The sequence below is a fragment of the Leishmania panamensis genome (assembly GCF_000755165.1).
Source record: "Leishmania panamensis strain MHOM/PA/94/PSC-1 chromosome 8 sequence".
Lineage (NCBI taxonomy): Eukaryota > Euglenozoa > Kinetoplastea > Trypanosomatida > Trypanosomatidae > Leishmania > Leishmania panamensis.
Window position 1 is genome coordinate 234,582 of NC_025887.1, and position 21,336 is coordinate 255,917.

Here is a 21,336-nt window from a genome sequence, read left to right on the forward strand (position 1 = left end):
TACTGGGGCGCCGCAGCGCACCACCCCGGCCTGTTGCCCGCACGTGCCGCTCCCACCCTCCCCACGCCCTCTCTCCCCCCGTGCGTGAGTCCTTGCCCTTGGCCCCTCCTATTTTCTCTTCTCTCTCGTGCTTTCCTTCCTGGCGTAGGGGTCGCTGTGCTGCTCTGCGTGTGTGACTGCGCATGCAGGACGTGTTGTGCATGTGCGCTGACGTGCGCCAGTGCGAGACGTGCGCCAGTGCGAGACGCACGCCCCCGTCGTGGCCCCTCTCCTTCCCTCCCCTCCCCTCCCCCCTCTCTTATTTCATTTGCCCTGTGTTGTTGCCTTGTTTTGGTTTCTTTTTTTGGTGCTAACACCCACACACCCACGCCAGCCGGCGCCGGGTCTTCTGCGCGCACCCCACCCATGCACAGACATCCACACGCGCATAGACGGTCCCCCTCTGCCGCCGTCCATCGCTGCCGCACGCACCAATCAGCCGCCCCTCAGCGCCCGCTGCCCCCTCTGTGGCGGCATTGGCCTCCTGCATGCTTTGCTCTCTCCCATGCCCCCGCCTCTCACTTTTGGTCGTCCTCGCCCTCTCTCGCCTCCCCCTTCCCCTCCCCTCCTCCCCACTCTTTCCTCATGACCGGGCGGAGACCTCAGCGCGCGGTATCGCAGGGTCCTGCACCCGCCTCCCCACTCGGTGTGGGGAAGTGGAGCAGCCCCCACCCCCTCTATCGCCGCCACATGCGGAGCCACTCGTGGCGATCGCAGGGCCACGTGCCTACACGATGCGGGGGAGGCCGCAGCGCTGCGTCGGAGCGGCCCGCGACCGTGAGGATGCCTGTGCCATCCACATGATGGGCAGAGTGCCAGCGCGGCTGAGCTCGCGCACTGCTGTAACGCGCGCGTCTGCGGCTGTTGGGCACCACGCGCTGGGGCCTGCGACGGGCCGGGGTGACGTGGCGTAAAGCTGATGCTCTGTGGCTGAGCGGACACTTGGAAGGGCACATGCACACATATGTGCATATAATGTGCCTTCCCATTTATATCTTTTAGGTTTCGCCGTCATGGATGTGTGTATTTTTCCCAACCGCTGGGCCAGGGGAGTGTTCCCCCATTTAAGGCTGGGCCAGGAGTGCCGGAACAGGTGGAGTGTGAAAGTGGCTTCTCCCATATTTCGTAAGTCGCTCAGCGCTAAGCAGGGGAATAACTTCTATGGGGCACAAATTCCTCTTCAGAAAGGCAATGGAAAAGGTCTCGCGTGCGCAGCTGCCGGCCTCTCTTTTTACCTGAGCTACTTTCTGCTTCCCGGAACAGGTTGCCGAAGGCTTGTCCAGCTTGGTGGCTGAGCGTCTCATCGCACCGCATGCGTGCAAGATGTGGTGTAGAACGTCAACATCGTCTCTCACGCTTCCCCGCTTTTCCATCCGCGCCTCTTCTCAGAGGCTTTTGTGGCACCTTAGTTTGTGTGGCGAGTAATTTCTGCAGGCGAACGACATTCCCCCGCATTACAGTTTGGAGCAGCTAAGCAGGTGTTCTTACGCGGACAGTCTCAGCACCGCCTACAAAGACTCAAGCGATTAAGGCAAAGAGAAAGTAACGGGCCACTGCATCCCCAATCTCCCCTTTCAAACTCCCTCACCCCAGGCGTGCTCTCATACGCCAGCCACGCACAACGGTGCACACGCGCTGCTGAAATAGAGGACATCAGCAATGTGTGAGGGTCAGCTTTTTTTTCGCCCCTCTTTGCCTCTGCAGGAATGCAGATGTGTCTATCTATCGCTCTCTCTCTCTAGTGTTATATCGCATCCTTGCACCTTCTCTCTCTCCTTGCTGCCCGCCCGCCCACCCAACCCACCTCGTCCCGTAGGTGCGTACATAAGGAGTGCGAATCAGAGGAAGAGCCGTGCATTGTGCTCCTCCCTCCCTCTGCGAACACGAGATGGTAGAGTCGCGTCATGTGAGCAAGGCAGCCCACGCTCGCCTTGAAGGGATCAGTGGGCAACAGCACACGCGGGCGCCAACCGTGACGCCCCCCTCGTCGCTCACCGCGTCCCTTGCGACCCTCTCCTCTGCCATCGTGGCATCCCTCTACGTCTCGGGACTCGCCGTGCTGCTGCTCGCTGTGGTGCACCGCCGATGTGCAGTTCGACGCGCTCGTCTGCAGCGGACGACGTCTCCCTCTCCCACGAACCTCCTCACGGCAGATAGCCGCAGAGCTGCATATGCTATAACGGGCATGAAGAGGGAGGCGTCGTCAACGCCGGCGCTGCAGGTCTTGAAAACCACGCCTACAATCCATCAGAAAAGCCTGCGGGCAAGTGGCCTGAAGGCGCCGCGCCTCACGAAGCTGTAGAGCCGCTTGGGTGGGCTACCCGGGTGGTGAAGAAGAACGCAGGCAGGCCGTCGGTGACGACATCGAAGCCGCAGCGGTTTCAGCGTTCAGCAAGACTTCGCTGCTGCTCTGCGCACACATGCAAAGAGGGTTGTCTGCCTGGGTAGACAGCACTGCTTCAGCGGGAGGATCCGGTGTCGGGCACGATGACACTCTCCGTTACGCCAAAAGGGCCCAGCAGCGCCGGCGGCAGAACCGTTCAAGCGGACCGCAGGCTGATCGCGGTGAAAGGCGCCGTAACTGCCAAGGTGGGAGAAGTATGATATACTGCTCTTCAACGCTGATGCCATGCGCCGCGGCAACAAAGATGAGTCAAACTTCCACGACCGACGAGCACGATCATTGTGTTCACAGCGGCGATGGCGACTAAGAGGACTCGCCGTCCTCCTTGCAGATCCATGTCGTCTCGGCGGCAGCATGCCCGACAGGCGGCGGCACTACCATCACGCACAGCCAGCACCCATGCACTGACTCGATGGAGCGCGTGAGCAGAGCACTGCTGATGAGCTCATCAGCGAAGCTGTGGTCGTACCCACGCGGCCAAACAGAGGATGGTACTTCAAGGGAATTCCGCCTCACCTTCTCTGAGGAATGGAAGCTCATGTCAACCCTCTCTTTCCCTCGCTGCCGCTGTACAGCAGCACACGGTGACTTATTTGTCGTTGACGGTGTTGTTTTCCTTCGCTCTTCCTCCGATCGCCGCACTGTACGTACTCTCGCATTTGTTTGCGTGGGTGCTCCCTCCTCCTCCCCCTCTCTCATGTCAATGTCCATTATGGCCGTCTGACCCGCACTGATTGCACTGCGTGCACCTCTGTGGAGGTGCTGAGGTAAGCAGGGGCGGGGTGGGTAGGCGGGCGTGTAGGCGGGATACCCCGCCACGTCGTGCTGGTGCGTTGTCGTTAAGGTAGAGGTGCTTTTCTTTCGTTGTTCTTCTTACCTCTGCTCTTGAGGCTGATTTCCCAGCTGGCGTTTTCCCCTCCCTCTTCCGCTTGACGTTCCCGGCCTCCCGTCCTCCCTCGGTCCCCTTTTACCTCCCCCCCCCCTCCTCCAAGCTATGCACTTTCTCTCTCACTCTATCTCTTCTGTGTGTAGCGGTGAATCTGTGGGGTGCGTGTGGCGCGTGTGGGAATGCCTGCATGGTATACCTCTCTGTGTGTGTACCTCACCTCTAATCCTCTGTTCTCCCCCTTCCGTCATCTCCCGCTCTTTTTGGTGGTGGTTGTTGTTTACGATGTTCGAGAGAGGGCGAGGGGGGCTGTAGCGGTGTACACGTCTGGTGCTTGTGTACCTACGTGGGTGTTTCGGAGTCTACACGTATAAGCGCGCCCCTCCTTTTCCCGCCATTGTTGTTGGTGAGAGTTGTGACATCTCTCTTTTTTTCCCTGTGGGGCAAGGGGTAGGTGTCATGTAGCGGTGTGCTCCAACTGTTTTGCTGTCGCTGTTGTTCGTGAGTCAGCGAACGTCTTCTCCTCCTCCCTACTCCATTCTGTTGGACTCAGCCCGGTCATTTATTCGTCCCTCCTTCTTCTCCTCTTCCTCCCTCCCCGGCACGCGTTCACGCGCGCATCAAGTCTCTCCCGCCTCCCTTTCCTCTCCCCCACCGCCTCAGTCCTCCCTCCCTCCTTGCGGGCCCTACACGTCTCTCTTACGCACAGCTCTTTTCCTGTTTGATTGTTTGTCTCTGTTTGCCACTTGCGCCTCGTCGTCATCTGCCTAGTCACGTGGAAAGGAATATTTATGTTTATATAGGCACACGCACGCACAGGAAGAGAGAGTGTCAGGCAGACATCGACGCAGACGCCCAGGAAACGCGATCTGATGTGTTGATGAATGCCAAGATGCTCGTCGGGGCCCATCCTCTCGACATAAGCGCAGGGAGGGGATAAGAGAAGCGAGTGTGAGTAGCAATGAGGAGAAGAATGAGGTGAAACAGTTCAGAGAGAGAATTAGTGAAAGAGTAAAGGATGGACAAGATGTGTCAGCGCGCGTGCTTGGATGTGGGTGTGGACATCTCCGCCAAAGATTCGCGGCTGGCTGCTCGCGCGCTAGCGCACAGACCTCGATGCAATGCTTGATGGATTGTTTTTCTCCGCTTTGTTGCTTTTTCGGTACGTTGCCTCCTCTCTCTCCTCGTTGCTCTATTTGGTGTTTGACCGCCGCTTCCTTTCAGCCGTTGGTTCTCATCTTCGAAGGATGCTTAAGTGTGTTTGCGTGTGTGTCTGCTTCATGCACGCTGACGGGTGACTGCTGGTAACGCGGGCCATGGCTGACGACGCCATGGAAATCCGGTGAGGCACGAGGAAGCCTTCGCGCTGTTTTACCCACGTCTCTTCCTCATCAGTGGTCTCTACCCCATTCCGGCGATTTTTGTTTCTCGCACTTGAACATCATCTAAATACTCGCTCGCCGGTAACGCGGGATGGACGCACGTAGCTTCCCCTCTTCCCTCCCCCTCCGTTTCCTTCAGCCCCTATCACTTCACCCTTTCCCATAACTACACATACCTGCTGATTTCTTTTGGTCCTTAAGTGTATTGGGTTATGCCTCGCTCCTCCTCATCCAGTCCCACCCATCCCCCGTACTTCTCTTGACTTCGCAGGTCTTTTCAGCACCGCATTCGTGTACACCGCCGCACCCTCTCGCCATATGCACTTTTTTTTTTTCGCCCGTTCTTTGGTTGTTTCACGCGGCCTCCTCCTCCCCTCCCCCCTCCTCCTGTTTCCTCCTTTCATAATCATTTGATAGTGGTACTTACCCTCACCCGTGCGCCCGCCGCCGATATATACGCGGACACGTAGACGCACACACGAGTGGTCACCACCATGAGCACTGCAAGTGAGGCAGCGGCGGTCACTCGCCTCTCCCTTCTCCTTTGCGCTTCTCTTCCGCCTTGCATATAAAGCGTATGAATAGCCCTCTACCTCTCTCTCTACCCCTCTCTCTCTCTCTGTACGCCTGTGCGTCGTCGCCTTCAGCTTCTCTCCTAGACTAACATACCCATACAGATGCGTGCGTGCGTGCGTGTGCCGCTGTGTGCACGCTGTCTCTCTCCTGTTTATGGATATGAATTGCTCGTCTGGCGTTCTATCTTGGCGGCTAAAATTTTCTTTTTTCTTTGGTTAGTGGTGTGGTGGCCTTATTTTTCGTGCTTGCTTACGCATTCTTCGCTTTGCCTCACCCCTTCCCTCCCCTCTCCCCCCACCTCGACTGTTTCTTCTCCATTGTGTTTCGTCGTTGCCGTGTTGGTAGTGGTGCATGTGTCGTCGCCCTCTCCCCTTTACACCCTTTTCCCGCTAAGCGTTTCCGCCCCCTCTGCTTGACAACGATTCTCTTGGATTGTTTGCCTGTGTGGGTACCTTCCCACACAGACAACACGCAGCTTACAGTTGATGCAACTTGATGCCCTCTTATACGTCCTCTTCTTCGTCTGTGTACGTCGCCCTGTGGCTGGGTATCCATCAACGGGTCTCCCTGTGCTGCCCAATACTCCCCCTCCCTCCCTCTCTCGTTCGCACTGCACGCTCTCTCACCAATCCCTCATTAACGTTGCGTGTGTACGCGTGCATCTGCGAAGGGGGGGGTGATGGACAGAGAGCGAGAGGAGGGGCAAGGGGGGAGGGGCGGAGAAATCACCCGCGCACTTCAACAACAGCAATACAAACCACATGAATCCTTCCTGTTCCTCTCCAGCATTTCTCTCTTGGTTTCGTTTCTGTTTTCTCTTGCTGAGAAACGCCGACCTCCCTCCCTCCCTCTCTCTCTCTCTGCGCACAGTCACACTCCTCCTTTTCTTTCTGTTCCCCATGTGCCTCTTTGCTCCTCTACCGCCCCCACTCACCATGCGCATGAGTAGTAGTTCAGCGCCTGCCTTGCTCTCTTTGGGGGGGGGCTTTTTGTTGTCCTTTTTCCTCTTTTCACTCTTCTCTCTCGCTCTCCTGCGACTGCCCCTCCCCTCCCCGCCAACCCTGGCGTACATCCCCCCCCGGTGCCACGCTGTGTAGGCACCTGTGCTCAGACATGCTCGTTGCGGATGGTTTTCGTTACTGTTGTTGCCTTCTCATGTCTGTCGGAGCTCTCGCTCTATCATTTTGTATTTCTCTTCTTCAGTTGGTTCCCCCCCCCCCCACACACTTTCGTCGGCTTTTTGGTGGCTGTTGCTTCTACGGCGGAGACCCAACGTCATTTATGTTCATCATCTTAGGCATGCACGTGTCTGTGCGATGGTGTGCCCTCCCTTCTCCTCGCCTCCCCCCTCCCCTCTCCCTTCCTCGGTCTCTCCTCCGCCACGTCTTCATCTTATTATAGAAATCTGCCGCTTCCTGGCGGCATGCGCTGCGTCTCTCTCTCTCATGTCTGTCGATACCCGCCTACCCCCCCCCCATGCGATATCGTACTTCGTCGTGTGTTAGTGCCGTCAAGAGCCGCAAGACAAGCGCCGTGAAGGAGCCTCCCGGTGTGAGGCAAGGGGAGCCACACAGGAGAGAGAGAGAGAGCAGAGCCCAAGAAGGAGAACAAAAAGAAAAACGACAACTTCTGGTGAGTAATGAAGGTGATGAGCGCGAGCATGCATCCCGGCGAACCGAATCACATGCATGTACCATCACCAATCAGCTCATCCTTCACTCTCCTCCTCCTTCGCCAACCCCATCTCCAGGGAAGGGGAAGGGGGGCTGGCGTCTCCTTCCTCTCCCTACCTCTAAACTAGTAGGATGGCGGGTACAATTTTGATTGAAATCGCTCACGTTTATTTTTGAGCTCGTCCTTTCTTTTCCGCCTCTCCGCTGTCGGTACGGGAAGTGACCCGACAAGCACTGGCCAATATCCTCTTCTTCGTTTTCGGGGGGAGGGGGTGCTCCTCTCTTTCCCTCCTCTTTCTCCCTCTGTTTCAATGCGGGTCTGTGTTGCACAGCTGAACAAATAATCAGAAATATAAATTCAGCAGAGAGGAATGATGGCCATCACCTCGTGCGCTCCACACAGCTGAGGTGGCGCAGTGCAGGTCTCGGTGGGTATGTATCTGCACCTTTTTTTAAAGGCCAAACCGCTGCGTGGTGAGGTGAACTCTGCTCTCCCTTATCACCTCACTCCTTCAAGTAGAGCTGCAGAGAAGGACAGCAAAAATGGAAAGGAGGCCAGGCAGAGGAGGGGAGGGAGAGAGAGGGCTGACCGACAACGCTTGGAAACCCAAGCAGCACGCACAAGCGTGTTGTATGTTTCCTCGCCTCGCAAGGCAGCACCCCTCGCCTCAAACGAGTGGACGCATTTCGAGCGCTCAGACACGCACGCGTGGACATCCCCCAGCGCGTGTGTGGGTGTATGTCTCCCACCTACCCACTCTCTCGCCATAGGGGTATCACTTCCCTCCTCCTCCTCCTCGCCTGTGCGTATGTAGTGGACCCTCACACTTACTTCTCTCTCCCTCACTACCCACCACCACCACCACCAGCTCCTCCTCCTCCCCCCCCCCCGGCCTCTCCGCTCCCTCCGCCGCGACCGTGGAACACAAAGAGCCGCGCACCTGTTAGTTTCTCGGGTGGACTCGTCGAGTGGCCTCCGGGCTGCAGCTCCGACTCCCTATCTCCCATTCAGCAAGACACCCCTTTTCTGCCTCTTCCCTCGTGCCGCTTTCCGTCTTAGTCCTCCACGAGCGTCATGGAAGGCGCTCGTCAATGTGGAGCAACGCGGCTGCCAAAGCGGCTTCTCGCCGCGCTCTTCGCTGTTACAGTGCTCTTGGAAGCGCTCGACGACACACTGCCGGTTGCCCAGGCAGTCGTCGAAACACCCGCGCCGACCCCGTACGTTCGTCGCACCTACGAGGCGAAGGTATCCTTCTTTACCAAGTACTGGTGGGTCGGCTTTATCATGATGTTTGTTGCCTTCCTGCTTGTTGTGGGGGCGCTCTACGTCGCAGTGCAGTTCCACTTCAAAGAGTCTGAGCAGCGTGATCGCCGGAAGGAACTGGAGATGAATCGATTCAGTATTGTGAACTGCAGAGGCGGAGAAGAGGTAGGGGGCCATGAAGCGGATCAGCAGGGTCGAAGCGGGCAGTCGTTGCGCAACAACCCTCTTCGTAGTCGTTGATAAGATAGGTGGAAAACACCAAGCGGGAAAGGGGCACGAATGCGATGACAACGAAACCTTCTCGCACGCTCAGTAGCGGCCCTTTGGCGTCCCTCGTGTATACCTCGTCCTTGTTTCAGCAAATGGGCGGACATGATGAGAGTAACAACCCCATGTAGGACTACAAGAGAGACAGAAGTGAGGTGACGAACGGGAGGTGCCACAGATAAAGGGATCCGTAGGGGAAGTACGAGTGGTGCGTGTGTGCGTGTGTGTGCGCATGTGTGTGTGGGGGGGGGGGGGTCAAAACAGCACGCCAATTCCGACACCCACGTGCACAGGGAAAGGGAGGGAAAGAGGAACCCTCTTGCACTGGATGCACACACACACACACACACAAACGCGTTCTCTCTTTCTCCCTTCACGTTTTGTGTCTTCTTATCCCTCTCTCTCTCTCTGGAACTTACATGTGCACATGGTGAATGGGTATGTGTGCGTGTGTCTCGGGATCGGTGTTTCCCCTCTCTCCCTCCCCCCACCCACCTCTCTTCTTGCTTGTCGCTCAGTAGCACAGGCTACGCGGCTATCACGATGACGATAGGAAAGGTAAACAGAGGAGACAGCCTCAAAACAACAAAATGAAGGAAAAAAATGAAACATGATGTAACCGATACCCTCTTTCTGTGCCACACATACACACAGTCTGTCTGTCTCTCCACCCTAGCTGGCTGCCTCTCATGATGGACAATGGCGCGCCTATAGAGGCATTTCTTGATTGCCGTTGCGCTCTTTCTCTCTTTTTCGCATTTGATGTAAGGCAGGTATGCTCCGCTGTCGTTCTTCTCATCATGTGTGTGCAAGCATGCGTGCGAAGACGTTGTTTATCCTGTCTTCCATCGAGATGATGAAGGGGTGTGGTGGCCTACGTGGTGGTGATGAGTTCACGGAGTAGTTCTTGCGCATGCCGTCGTTGCATGAACTCTTCATTCACTCATCAGCTTGACTCTCTCTCTCTGCTGCATCTTCCCGTTGGCTGCGAGCGCTCATGTATAGTAAAGGTGCATCCTGTGTATATGGCTGAGTGCACACGAATATTTTGGAGGGGATTTTGTGTGGGTATCCGCCCCAGGCATTTCCTTCTTTCTCTTTCCCATCTCGTGTCTGTCTCACCTCAATTACGGGGACACACACACACACCTCAGCGCGTGGTATCCCCAGGGTCCTGCACCCGCCTCCCCACTCGGTGTGGGGAAGTGGAGCAGCCCCCCCCCCCCTCTATCGCCGCCACATGCCGAACCACCCCTGGCGATCGCAGGGCCACGTGCCTACGGCGCGTGGAGAGGCCACAGCGCTGCTGAGCTCGTGCACTGCTGTAACGCGCGCGTCTGCGGCTGTTGGGCACCACGCGCTGGGGCTTGCGATGGGCCGGGGTGGCGTGGCGTAAAGCTGATGCTCTGTGGCTGAGCGGACACCTTGAAGCACGGGTATATATATATATATGGTCTATATGTGTGTGTGCGTGGGTATGTCCACGTTTCACCATGACGCACCGCCCCCCTCCTCCCCCCTGTGGAATAATACGTTCGGTCTCCTCTGCGATCGCGGTGCCGAGTGAAGCGCGCGGAAGAGCAAAAGTTGAGTCACTACTGCCTCTCCTCCACCTCTACCGACTCCCTCTCACACTTCCTCCTTCCCGTTCCCCTTCTTCCTCTCATGCGTCATCAACGACATTTTCTCCCCCCACCCACCCACCCTCTTTCCTCCACAATCATATAAACACACATGTGGAATCACGCCGCCTTGTCGCGTCCACGCACACGCACACGCGTGATATTTTTATATCTATCACGCATGTGCGGGATCTTTTATTCTCTTTTCCTTCTCGCTTACTCTGTTTCTATCGCTTTGCTGTTTGGCGCTTTCACCCACAACAGTATGTGTCTCGCGTGTGACGCTTTCCCTTCTTCCTCTTCTTGCTGCTGCTGTTTGTTTGTTTGTGTGTGTGTGTTGACTGCCTCCCTCCCTCCCCTCCTCCCCCTACTCCAAGACGGAAAAGGGGTGCAGAGACCGGCAGCGAAGGGCGAGACAACCTCCACACGTATTGTTGAAGAGCCAACAAAGCAAAAAAGCGAAGTGAGAGGTGGGAAGGGAAGGCACACACACGCACGCACACACAGGGGCCGTGTGGATATATGTGTCGTCCCTCAACTTTCTTTTCTTTGCTCGCTTCGCTGAGCTCATCCCTTCTCCTTCTCGACCCTGTCACCTCACCCACGCTTTGAAGCGCCTCTTCTTTCCCTCACTCCGGGTGTCCTCCGCAAGAGCTGGCGTGAAGTATTTCAGGTTTGGCACCTCGTTGCTGCCGTACACAGACCGACTGATCCTTTAAGCCACAAGGAAAGAAAACGAGAGGAGGAGGTAGAGAAAAAAACACGACGAGTTGTCTTGTCGTTTCTCTGCCCTCCCCCTCCCCTTGCTCCTCTCCCCTCTCATTCCATCCCCGCTCCTCCTCCCCCCTCAACACCCTCTCGCTGATTGTGTTAACTAAACAACAGAAGCGTCATTTTTTTTTATTTTCATTGTTGGTCTCCCCCCTCCCCCTCTTCTCTCACTCCCTTCCCTCCCTTCCCTTCCCCACAGGTGCGTTGAGTTGTGATCAGCAGTCGACAAGTTATTGTTGTCTGTTGTGGTTGGTTTGGGGCTCTTTCCTTGCCAGGAAACACACACAAAGACGAAAAATCACCTCTGCGCAGAAGGGCTGGGCCGCTCACGAGAAGAAGAGAAGGGCAAAGTGGGGTGTGTAGAGGGGGGGTAGGGGACAAACGACGCGAAAAGCCGTCCGTGCACACGCACAGGGGCAGGGAGGGGAGAAGACGCCGCTGTACGTCGGTAGACCTCACCCACGCGCAGCCGTGTAGAAATATCGAGAGACACGCTCTCTTGCACCCTTCCTTCCTTCCTCTCTCTCTCTCTCGTTTCTCCTGCTCTCCTTATCTCTTGCGGGTCTTGTTGTTTCTGAGAAGGGGAGAGTCTCTGGCGCTCGTGGCGTTGTAGGTTGTCGTAGCAAGACCGCCACCTTGTAGAGAGTCCGGGAGAGAAAACACACACACACACATATATATATATATATGTGTGTGTGGAGGGGGTATCAATATAGCTCTGTCTCTCTCTCTATACCTACATATATATCGATACATTTTGGCTGTTGTTGTTTGTTTTGCGCTTCGATTGCAGCTCCTCGTGCCGTGACGTCAGCATCGTTGTCCAGCCCCCCCTCCCCTCTCCTCTCTCTTTTCTGCTTTCTCCTCCGTACGTGTGCGTGTGAGTGTAAGCGGCGGAGAGAAAATTGGGTCTGTTGTTGAAGGTGAGGAGGCCACACGCGTAGTAACCCTCTTTTTCATTAGCGCCCGCTCTCCTGCCGACCCCAGCACACGCACACGCAACCCTCCCTCCCTCCCCTCTCTCTCCCTCCTCTCTCCCCTTCTCTGTTCTCCGCAAGTGTGAACGTCACCGCCTTCAACGTCGTTTTATCCACGATGGGCATTCTTCCCAGTCGCGAGAGCCATGAGTACCCTGGCGCCTTTCACTTCGCCCAGAGTGGCAGTCACGCCATGGCGATTCTCCCCCTCACCGAACACTTCTTCCCCTCAGTGGAATCACTTGCCTTCAAGCAGCTTTACGCGGGCCGCGACATGCAATCCGCGAAATACAACTTCTCTCTCATCTCCCCTGAACTCCTACGCAAGTACCAGCACCGCTCCATGGAAGAGAATCAGATGAAGGAGGACGTCGTGATGGCGCCACCAGCGGGCCGCTCAAAGCCGCAGCCGTACCTTCGGCATGGCCAGCCGCCTGGCGACGACAGTGACACAGATGAGAAGTGGGTTGGCGTCGATACGATCGATGCGAGCAACTACAGCCAGTTCTTCAAGGACGACACGCACTGTGTGTCGCCAAATGAGTTGGCGCCGCCATTCTTGGATGGTGACGAGGAGGTCTGCGAGGAGCTGCGACGGCCGAACCCAGCGGCGCACTGGCACACTCACGACGCTGCCAAGCAACTCATCCAGGGCAACGACAACGAGCTTGGTTTTGTCGATGAGCTAAACTACGTGAGCTTCGATGGCAAAGGAGGTGGACTGCGGTGTTTGCCATCTTCGCGGCCGATGTCATGCTCCTCAAGTCAGCACCCGCGGCACGGACAGACGCGCAATGCCTCGACAGAGGCAACGGCTGACGGCACCGCTGCGACGGTGCAGTTCACTCCGGAGGAGCGCGACTTGCTAAACCGGTTCTTTGCGCGCAGTCCGGAGGCGCTGTACAATGCGCTCGTCGTGGAGCCGAACAGAGGCTTCCTGGTCGACACAAACAAGGAAATGTGCAGCCTGTACGCCGCGGAGAAGCGCTGGAAAGAGGCGCGGAACATCGTGCGCGCCTACCGACGCCAGTACAAGCAAGGCGCCGCTGCTGGCAACGCGGCGCAGTCGGCGGCTGGCAAGTCTCCCAACTCTCCGAAGTGCCAGCCACAGCCGCTCATCACCAAGGAGGAAGCCGATGAGGCGGCCACGGTTCCGCCACCGCCTGTGTTTTTGCGGCCTGTGCCACAAGTGATCATGGTGCGTATGAGCCGTGAAGAAGAGGAGGCGACGCGCACAGCGCACCTCGAGGAGCAGCAACGGATACGCCGTGCGACGGGGCATCCGCATCCGCACCAATCCGGCGACGGCGATACACTCACTACCTTGACGTCGTCCTCACCCGCCCCGACAGGGACCGATGAGGGAAGTAGAGACCTCCGCTCGCCGACGCCGTCGTTGCCCTCTCCCTTGCACGTGCCGACGACGCGCTATCACCGCTTCGAGGACGACCCCAAGTACAAAGATGGCCGTATCCACCTTGTTGAGGAGGATGGTGTGCTGTACATGTTCGCCTACAACACCGCTTACGTCGACCCACGTCTGCGCGTGAGGCAACAGAGAGAAGAACTGCTGAAGCAGCAGCACCAGCGGGAGCAGAAAGAACAACCGGAAGGTCCGGAGAATAGCTTGGAGAAGGGTGAAACTTGTCGGTCATCCTCGAGCGTGGCGGCTGCCGGTGCAACCACAGAGGGCTCAGAAGGAAGCTCTACCACAGAGTTTGACGCAGCTGCCACGCACATGACGGACGGCGACGATGACGGCGCGCTGTGCCAAAAAAACCGGCAGACCTCCTCCTTCTACCACACCGTCTCCGCCTTTGGTAACGAGGAGGACGAGGCAGGCCCCCAGGAGCACGGGACCGCCTCGATGAAGGCCAAGGATGAAACCCCCACCCACGCGAGCACCGCCGCGGCTTCGCCAGTCGCATCCGCGACGATCCCTGCTGTCTCCGTGACGCAGGTGGAGCGCAACGAGGAGCAGGGCGATGAAGAGAAGGGCACAGCCCTGTCATCCACCTGTAGCGCTTCAGAGGAACGCCAGCGGCAGCAGTGCACCACCATATTTGCCAACGACGACGACGACGCGGGACCGCAGCGCCCCGACGGAAAACTCACCACCTCCAGCGACGACGACGATGACGACGACGACGACGGTGATGGTGACGAGCGGCGCAAGGACGCGTCAGCCTCCACGCAGAGTGTCGGAATGACCGCGGCCACCCCCACTGGGACGACATCCGCGGCGACAGAGGAGCGGTCGCGCATGGTACGGCAGCTGGAGCTCGTCACAGCCGCCCCTTTCATCCTCCCTATCTGCCCTGTTCGTGTTGTCGGGTGCAACGGCTATGCAGAGTCGAGCTGTCGCGGTACGCCGTGGCTGCGCGGCTACGAGGACGACCCCGAGGAGGACGCCTACGTGGAGTCACTGCCAGTGAAGCCGCCGATCATGTCCGGTGGTGGTTTCATTGACGCCAACATCGGCGACAAAATCCTTAGCCGCGCCTACCTGCTTGGCTTCCAGGTGTACCGCAACGTCTGCCTTGACGCCGGGCTGCCGGAGACGCTGACGAGACCCTTCTGGACACTGGGCCTGCTGTCAAACATTCCGCTGCTGCAGATCTCGCGTGAGATGCGCTTCCGCATGCGGGCGGCTGCCGCAGAGGTAGAGCTTGGCTACAGAGGCCTGCGCGACATGATCAAGGGCACAGAAAATGACCTTCAGTCCTACATCTACGGCTTCTCAGACATTCTGCCGTATCTCGAGCGGGCCTCGCGCGCACGTGTCGAGCAGGCAGAGGCGGAAGCTAAAGCAGCCGCGGCAGCAGAGGGCGGTGACAGTAGTGGCGCTAACGAGGGAGCGGCAGACTCCCGAGGCCTGTCGTCGCTCCTCGTTGGGCACAGCCCCTCGGAAAGCGTCGAGGATGCAAGTCAGCAACTCCAGGACCTACCAGTCTCGCCCGCCATCCCGACCCGGTCCTTGCAAGCAGGGATGCAGCAAAGCATGCTGTTCCCGCGCAACGAGATGGAGTTCTACACGCAGTTTACGATCCGCGGCAACCAGTCCCTCTCCCGCGTCCGCTGCGAGGCTCAGGAGTCTTTCTTTCATCTCATTGCCGAGGCAACCGCGCCGGTATCGACGTCGCTCTTTATGAAGCCGCTGGAGCTGCCCATGTACGACTATGGTGGCGCTATCCGTCTGCACCTCATGTGCAATCGTGTGACCGGGGCCGACGAAATTCAGGTGCTACCGCCGCCGCGCAATCTCAACCAGCTCTTTTCCGATCATCAGCAGCGACTGCAACTGAGGCGACTTCAGCTGCAGCGTCAGTGCTGCACGTCGGCAGATGACAAGGGGGAGCTTAAGTCGAACGCCAAGGGGGGAAAAGAGTCGGCCGACGGTGACTCGACTACCACGGCACCTCCCTATCTCATCTACACGGTCGTACACCCCTCTGGCAAGGCGCGAGGGCCTTCGTTGGAGCACTACAAGAGAAACTTGCAGGCCCCCGACGACGGTGCCGACGCCAACACGCTTGACGAAGCGGAGGTGTCCACGGCTGCCACCGACAGTACCTGTGGCGACGGCGGGTACGCGGCGCACCAGTATACGTATCCGCCGGACTCCTTTGTGGACAGTGACATGGTCATCTACAACATCCACAAGGGCCGCTGGGAGCACTTCGAGTACTTCCATCACCAGCAACTGGCGCAGCGGCGCGCGCGCAAACTGCAGGCCCAGGCTGAGAAGGAAGCAGGCGAGCCAGACAGCAACCAGCTGCCGGCGCAGAGCAACAAGGACACCACTGATGCTGCTTCGGTGCAGCAGGCCACCACTCGCGGTGAGGCCTGCCAGGATGCCTTGGTCACGTGCAGCGGTGGCCGCTTCGCTGCTGTTGATGAGGATGAGCAGGATATCCACCTGGAGGACATTCTGCTCTGCTGGATCAAGCGCCGCCTGCAAAGCGCCACGATGCGCAACCGTGTTGACCCGGGGTGGTTGCGCGACAGCGAAGGGCACATTGTACAGGAGGGCCGTTACTACATCTGGGGCTTCGAGCAAGACGGTCAGCAGTATTTCTACGGTCTGATCCCCAAGTTCGCCAAGGAAAAGAAGAACAAGCGACACAACACGATTGCTGGCAACGCGCATAATCAGCACCACCACGATAGTCACAACCGCCGCAGCAACGCGCAAGGCAACCTGAGCGGGCCGTCGAGCGTATTGAACAGTCATCCCCGACCTAAAATCGGCGGTGGCAGTGATGTCGGCAATCCGGCTGCGCTCGGAATTCTGTCCAGCAAGTCCATTGACAGCGCTCAAGCGCATCAGCACTTGATGAGTGGCGACGGCAGCACCTCTGACAGCCACAGCCCATCACCAGGAGCTTGCAACCCCGCCCATACTGCGATCAACGGGCAAATGACCGATGAACGCGGCAGTGGGAGCATGGAGAACATGGGGGTACGGTCCGAGTCGGCGACCGCTCGGGAAAGCGCCAAAAACTACCCCACGAGTGTGCCAACGCCAATGGCAGTGGCACCGTCCGTGTCGATGAGCGACGTCAAGGGCGGTGTCGGTAGCGAACACGACACAGGCACTGGCACGCCGCTGAACGTCGTCGGCCTAGGGTCATACTCAAAGCAACAGCAGCACCTACGATCACCCGGTGCCGTGGGCGGAGGCAGTGCTCACGGAGTCACCTCGCCTGGCTGCGGTGCAACAAGCGCCACCACAGCAAGAGCAGGCCGCTCGAGCCACCCGAGCAGCGTCAACAGTGGTCCCCGCCTGCCAGTTCAGACGAGCGGTGCGCACCGCTCCAGTTCTAGCCAGCAGCCACCGCCGCCAACGTCGTCAGCCCCCGGGGCAGCTTCGGCAGCACTAGCCGGAAGACCGGGCATGGTGGCAGTAGGGCACGGTAGCCCATCCCGTTCGGGCTCCGCGGTAGCACCATTACTGTCGTCTGTGGTCATTGGAGGAGTAGCAGCTGAGACAGGCGCATCGTACGCAGACCCTCGCACAATTCCGCAATGCCAAGGCGATGTGAACCTCGCCCGCGGCAGAAGTACTGCCTCATGTGCGCAGCAGCTCAGCAATTCAGCTACTACAGCAGCACAGTTCAGTCACCAGTCCATCTCTGCACTCGCCGCGGCGGCGTCTACGTCCGCGGAGGACGTCAGAAACCGTCAACGGTGCGGAGAGCGGCGAGACAATAGAGACGAGTCGTCACGCGCGTCTCCGCCGCCGCCTCCTGCTGCCCGTCAGTACCTGCCGCATGCTCAAGAGCTACACCTGGAGGTGCACCCACCCGCGTGCCCTTCGTCAGCAGGTTCTTTCCTTCTCTCCGCCAACCCTGTACCGCCGCAGCAGCAAGGCCGTCTCATCATCGACCCCAGTTCAGTGATCTTGGGCTACAAAGGAGCTCTGCAAAGCCGCTACCACGCTCCGCCGCCGCAGCAGCAGCAGCACCAGCAGGAGTACAGGCAGGCGCCGCCATCCACCGCGTACGACAACAGCAGCAGCAACAGCTACGGTGGCGGCAGTGGAGCGAGCAGGCACCCGGCGGCTTCCCACGCATCGGGTCACAGCTACTTGGACATGCCCCCTCCTCCTCCTCCCTCGTCACCGCCACCGCCGCTTACCCTTGCCGGTGCGGAGAACGCGCTGTATGAGCAGCCACACCAAAGCTACCCTGCTCCAGTAGACCAACAGCACCACCATCCGCGGCAACAGCGGCCCCTCAGCTCCTCAACACCGCCGCTACACCTCCATCTACCCACCGCGTACATGAACACGGGAGCCAGTCAGGCGAGCCTGCGCCCTACGTCGACGTTGGACGGGCCATGTGCGTCGCCTCTTCGTCCCGCACAACAACAGCAGGCACAGCAGCAGCAGTACACGTCCTACTACACAGGAGTCCACTACCAGCAGCCGCAGGTGTCTCACCAGGCGTCCTACAAGGCGCAGCCGGTTATGGCGAGCGTCGTCACCGGTGCCAGGGCACATGGCCCCTGCCACCACCACAGCCAACAGCAGCAGCAAATGACGGTGTCTGCACCAAACAGTGGCCCCGCTGCCCCACCCCTGCCACCGGTCCAGGCGCATGCCTCCATGAACACGGGCCCCTCCCGCTATGCACTACACCCTCGGCTGGTGACCAGTGGATCCGGAGTGGCACCGATGCAGCCGCAGCAGCAACTGACTTCGGTGGCTGCCGCTTCGGTGGCGCCCCCCTCTGCGCTTGTTGGGGAAACTAACACCTACTACGGTGCGTCGCCTGTCTCCGTGGCGCCATCCGGTTCGCGGGCCACGTCTTACTACCCCATGAGCCTCCCGCAGGCATCCTACGACGCGTTGTCGCAGACGGCGGCATCCGCCACGCACCCTGCCGGACTTCAGGACAGTGCTGCGCCTCCTCACACCGGCCACTATCCGCCCGCGCCGCTAAAGCAGCTGCCACACCTGCAGCCGCAGCAGCAGGTGCACCCCTCATCGACGATGATGGAGGCCAGCACCGCAAGTGGGCAAGGAAGTGTCGCCAATCGGTTCTATCCACAGCAACACCGACCGCCGTCCCCCTCGAGTGGCCCAGCGTCGGCGGCCCCAGCAAGCGCGTGCTACGGCCAGATGACATCACCCACGTCGCAGCAACAGGCATATCTGCAGCAGTCAGAGCCACGCAATGCCAACTATGATGGAGGAAGCCGCGATGACAACTACAGCCCCTACGCCGCATCCACCGCCAACAACAACGCCGGCAGCAGCGGCAGCATGAATGCTCCGATTCTGATGAACGCCAATCCAAACACCAGCACCAGTTTCAATCGCGTAGGGCTCTCACTACCGACGTCAGCGGCGGCGAAAGCGGTTACGGGAGGCTCTGGTACCTCAATAGTCATGGGCAACCCTTCCCTGTCTCTGTCGCCTGCCGGCAGCAGCATAGGGCGAGGTGCGCAGGGCTACGCACTGCAATCAGCTGGGTATCCTACGAGCGCCAGCGGTAGTTTCACGGCAACCCCGGTAGTAGCAGTGACAGCTGGAGCAACTACACCGGCAGCATCCATGATCCCCAGGACGGAAGGCAGCGCAGTCAAGGTCTACTCCCTGGGCCAGGCCCCGCAGCATCCCCAGCAACAAGCGAGCGTCGGTGGCAGGGTAGCAGAAGTTCCCTCGCCAACCCCACATCCGTATCGCACCACCACCGCTGCCCAACAGCACCTGCAGCAGCAACAGGACTCGAGGTATCCGTCTCAGGCGATGACGCAGTCGTACAGCAGCGATTACAACAATGGCAATAGCGGTGCATCTGCAATGACGACTGGTGGGAGGCCATTAAGAAGTGTGACGATGGCCAGTGACGGCATGGGCAGCAGTAGTCACGAGGACTCCATGATGCACGGCAGTCGAGGTGCTCACGCGGCAGCTGGTGAATATCAGCTGCCACACCCACAGCAGCAGCAGTACCAACAGCGATATCCACAGTGGCAACCGCCACAGCAGCTGCAGCAGCACCACAGCACAACCTCCTCTCAGCCATCCTCATGCGCGCCTACGCCGCTTCCTGTTCAACACCATTATTCATCACAGGCAGGCAGTGGCAGCGACAGCAGCGGCACCAAAAGCCACACCCATGCGCAAGCGGCCTGCACTGGTGCCACAGGCAAGGTGAACGCCTCCTCCGTGTACGCGCACAAGCAGCGAGCATCACCGCACCCGCAGCACGCGGGGGCGCAGCCCACGCCTCTGGCAGCGGCTGTTGGCAGTGGCGGCGGTGGTGGTCGCGGTTCAGTAATCGCGGTAGCAGCACCGGCGGCAGTTGCGCACGTGTCTCTCGCCATGCACGGTGCCAACCCGTACAGCCGTAAGGATGTAGCAACGGCATCTGTGGTCTCTCCTGCCTCCACGCAGGCGTCATCAGCTGCGGTGCAGCAGCAACGTAGAAGTGAAAGCTACGGGTACCGTCCCTCACGCTCTGAATCCACCTTACCATACTCGCAGGGGTCGCAGCAGCAGCGCCTTGTTACTCGGCCCACCGCCGCCACCGGCCTTTTCCACTGTGGCGCAAGTGGTAGTGTTCAGACAAAGACAACGATGAGCGCTGGTAGTGTTTCATCGGTACCCGATAGTCATTCCTATTCACTGCACCAGCGGCAGCGACAGCCATCCAGCATGTATGTGCCCCCTGCGCCGGATGGGGGCTACCAACACCAAAGCCTGGCGCACCCACCGAAACAGCAGCGGCTGACCCCGACGGCGAACGCGAGCGGCACACTTCTCCGCACTGCGCCTGGATCGCAGCAGCGCTACGAACAGCTATACCCACGGCAGCAGCAGCAGAAGTCATCGTCCCCGTACACCTCCACGCAGGTTGCAGCGGACCTGCCGATGCAGATGACTGGAAGCTGCAGCACGTACAACACACACAGCAGCACCGTGGGCACTGGGGACGCCACATACGACTCCAACAGCAGCTGCAGCGCGGCGGCGCAGCGCTTCGCCCACAATCCATACTCGATGCAGTAGTCGGGGGAAGTCGGAGAAAATAAGCGGGCGATGAAAATATATATATATATATATATATATATATAATGCGGAGGGCGGATGGGTGTGGGTGACGCCGTGCCTGGCGAGGGAGGAAGTCGATGACCCCCCCCTACGCATGCCAGAGCCGGTCTCGCGCACACGCGTGTCGGTCCCCTGTCTTTCCTTTCTCTCTCTCTCTTCCCTCTCCCCCTTTTTATGTCCTCTGCCCCGCCCTGTGTGTGTGTGTGGGTGTGGGTGTGTGTGTGGGTGCTAACGATACGATGACTGCGAGTCACGAGTGTAGTCTCTCACACCACACGCACACGCCCAAGCAGAGGCTTACGTGCAGCCTGCAAAGGAAGAGAGGAAAGGAGAAAGTCACCTTCTCTTTACGTTTAAGGTCAGTGGCAGCGGCGGTGGCAAGCGTGGAGACGTTCGCGCAACTCGTCGCATGCGTGCATGACGGATGCCCGCACACACCCGTGTGCCTCTCTTATCGTGGTGCGCTTTACTCTTCCTCGTTTGTTTCTTTTTCCTCCTTTCACCCTTGTTGGCCACGCGTTGGCTCTTCGCCCACTTTCCTCATGCCAGGAAGGACGAAAAAGTAGCAAACAAAGCCGAACGTGCTTTTATTGTCGAGGAGAGAGGCATCTGTGCGTGTGGACGGAGAGGGGTCGCAGGCTCGCCGGAATACAAGGGCCTGCCTCCCCGGCCCCCCTCACAATCTCCTCTCTCTTCTTGCACTGTAGGGCCCAGCCACGCACGCGGCTACATGTCCGTAGCGTACGTGCGTGGCTGGGCTTGTACGGCTGCACCCTCTTCCCTCGATGCCTGCCGTCTTATCATCTGTGGCAAAGTCTCCTGTAGCAGTAACTGAAGAAAAGCAAAGAATAGAACCGAACAAACCAACAGAGCTCGTCATCAGCATCCTTATCGGTGGAGCCACGTTGATAG

The 21,336-nt window shown here is 58.8% G+C and overlaps 2 protein-coding genes across 2 annotated transcripts, besides 1 other annotated feature; both read left to right on the forward strand.

Moving 5' to 3' along the window:
• The first annotated feature begins 636 nt into the window (after positions 1-636).
• Positions 637-981: a repeat region.
• Positions 982-8,035: 7,054 nt separating this feature from the next.
• On the forward strand, positions 8,036-8,464 carry LPMP_080620 (hypothetical protein; the record flags this gene model as incomplete). Its single annotated transcript, XM_010705891.1, has 1 exon — positions 8,036-8,464. One exon carries the CDS (start codon positions 8,036-8,038, stop codon positions 8,462-8,464), a length of 429 nt encoding a protein of 142 aa, XP_010704193.1.
• A 3,515-nt stretch (positions 8,465-11,979) lies between these two features.
• Positions 11,980-20,382, forward strand: LPMP_080630 (hypothetical protein; the record flags this gene model as incomplete). Its single annotated transcript, XM_010705892.1, has 1 exon — positions 11,980-20,382. The coding sequence occupies one exon, from the start codon at positions 11,980-11,982 to the stop codon at positions 20,380-20,382; it is 8,403 nt and encodes a 2,800-aa protein (XP_010704194.1).
• Between the last annotated feature and the right edge of the window lie 954 nt (positions 20,383-21,336).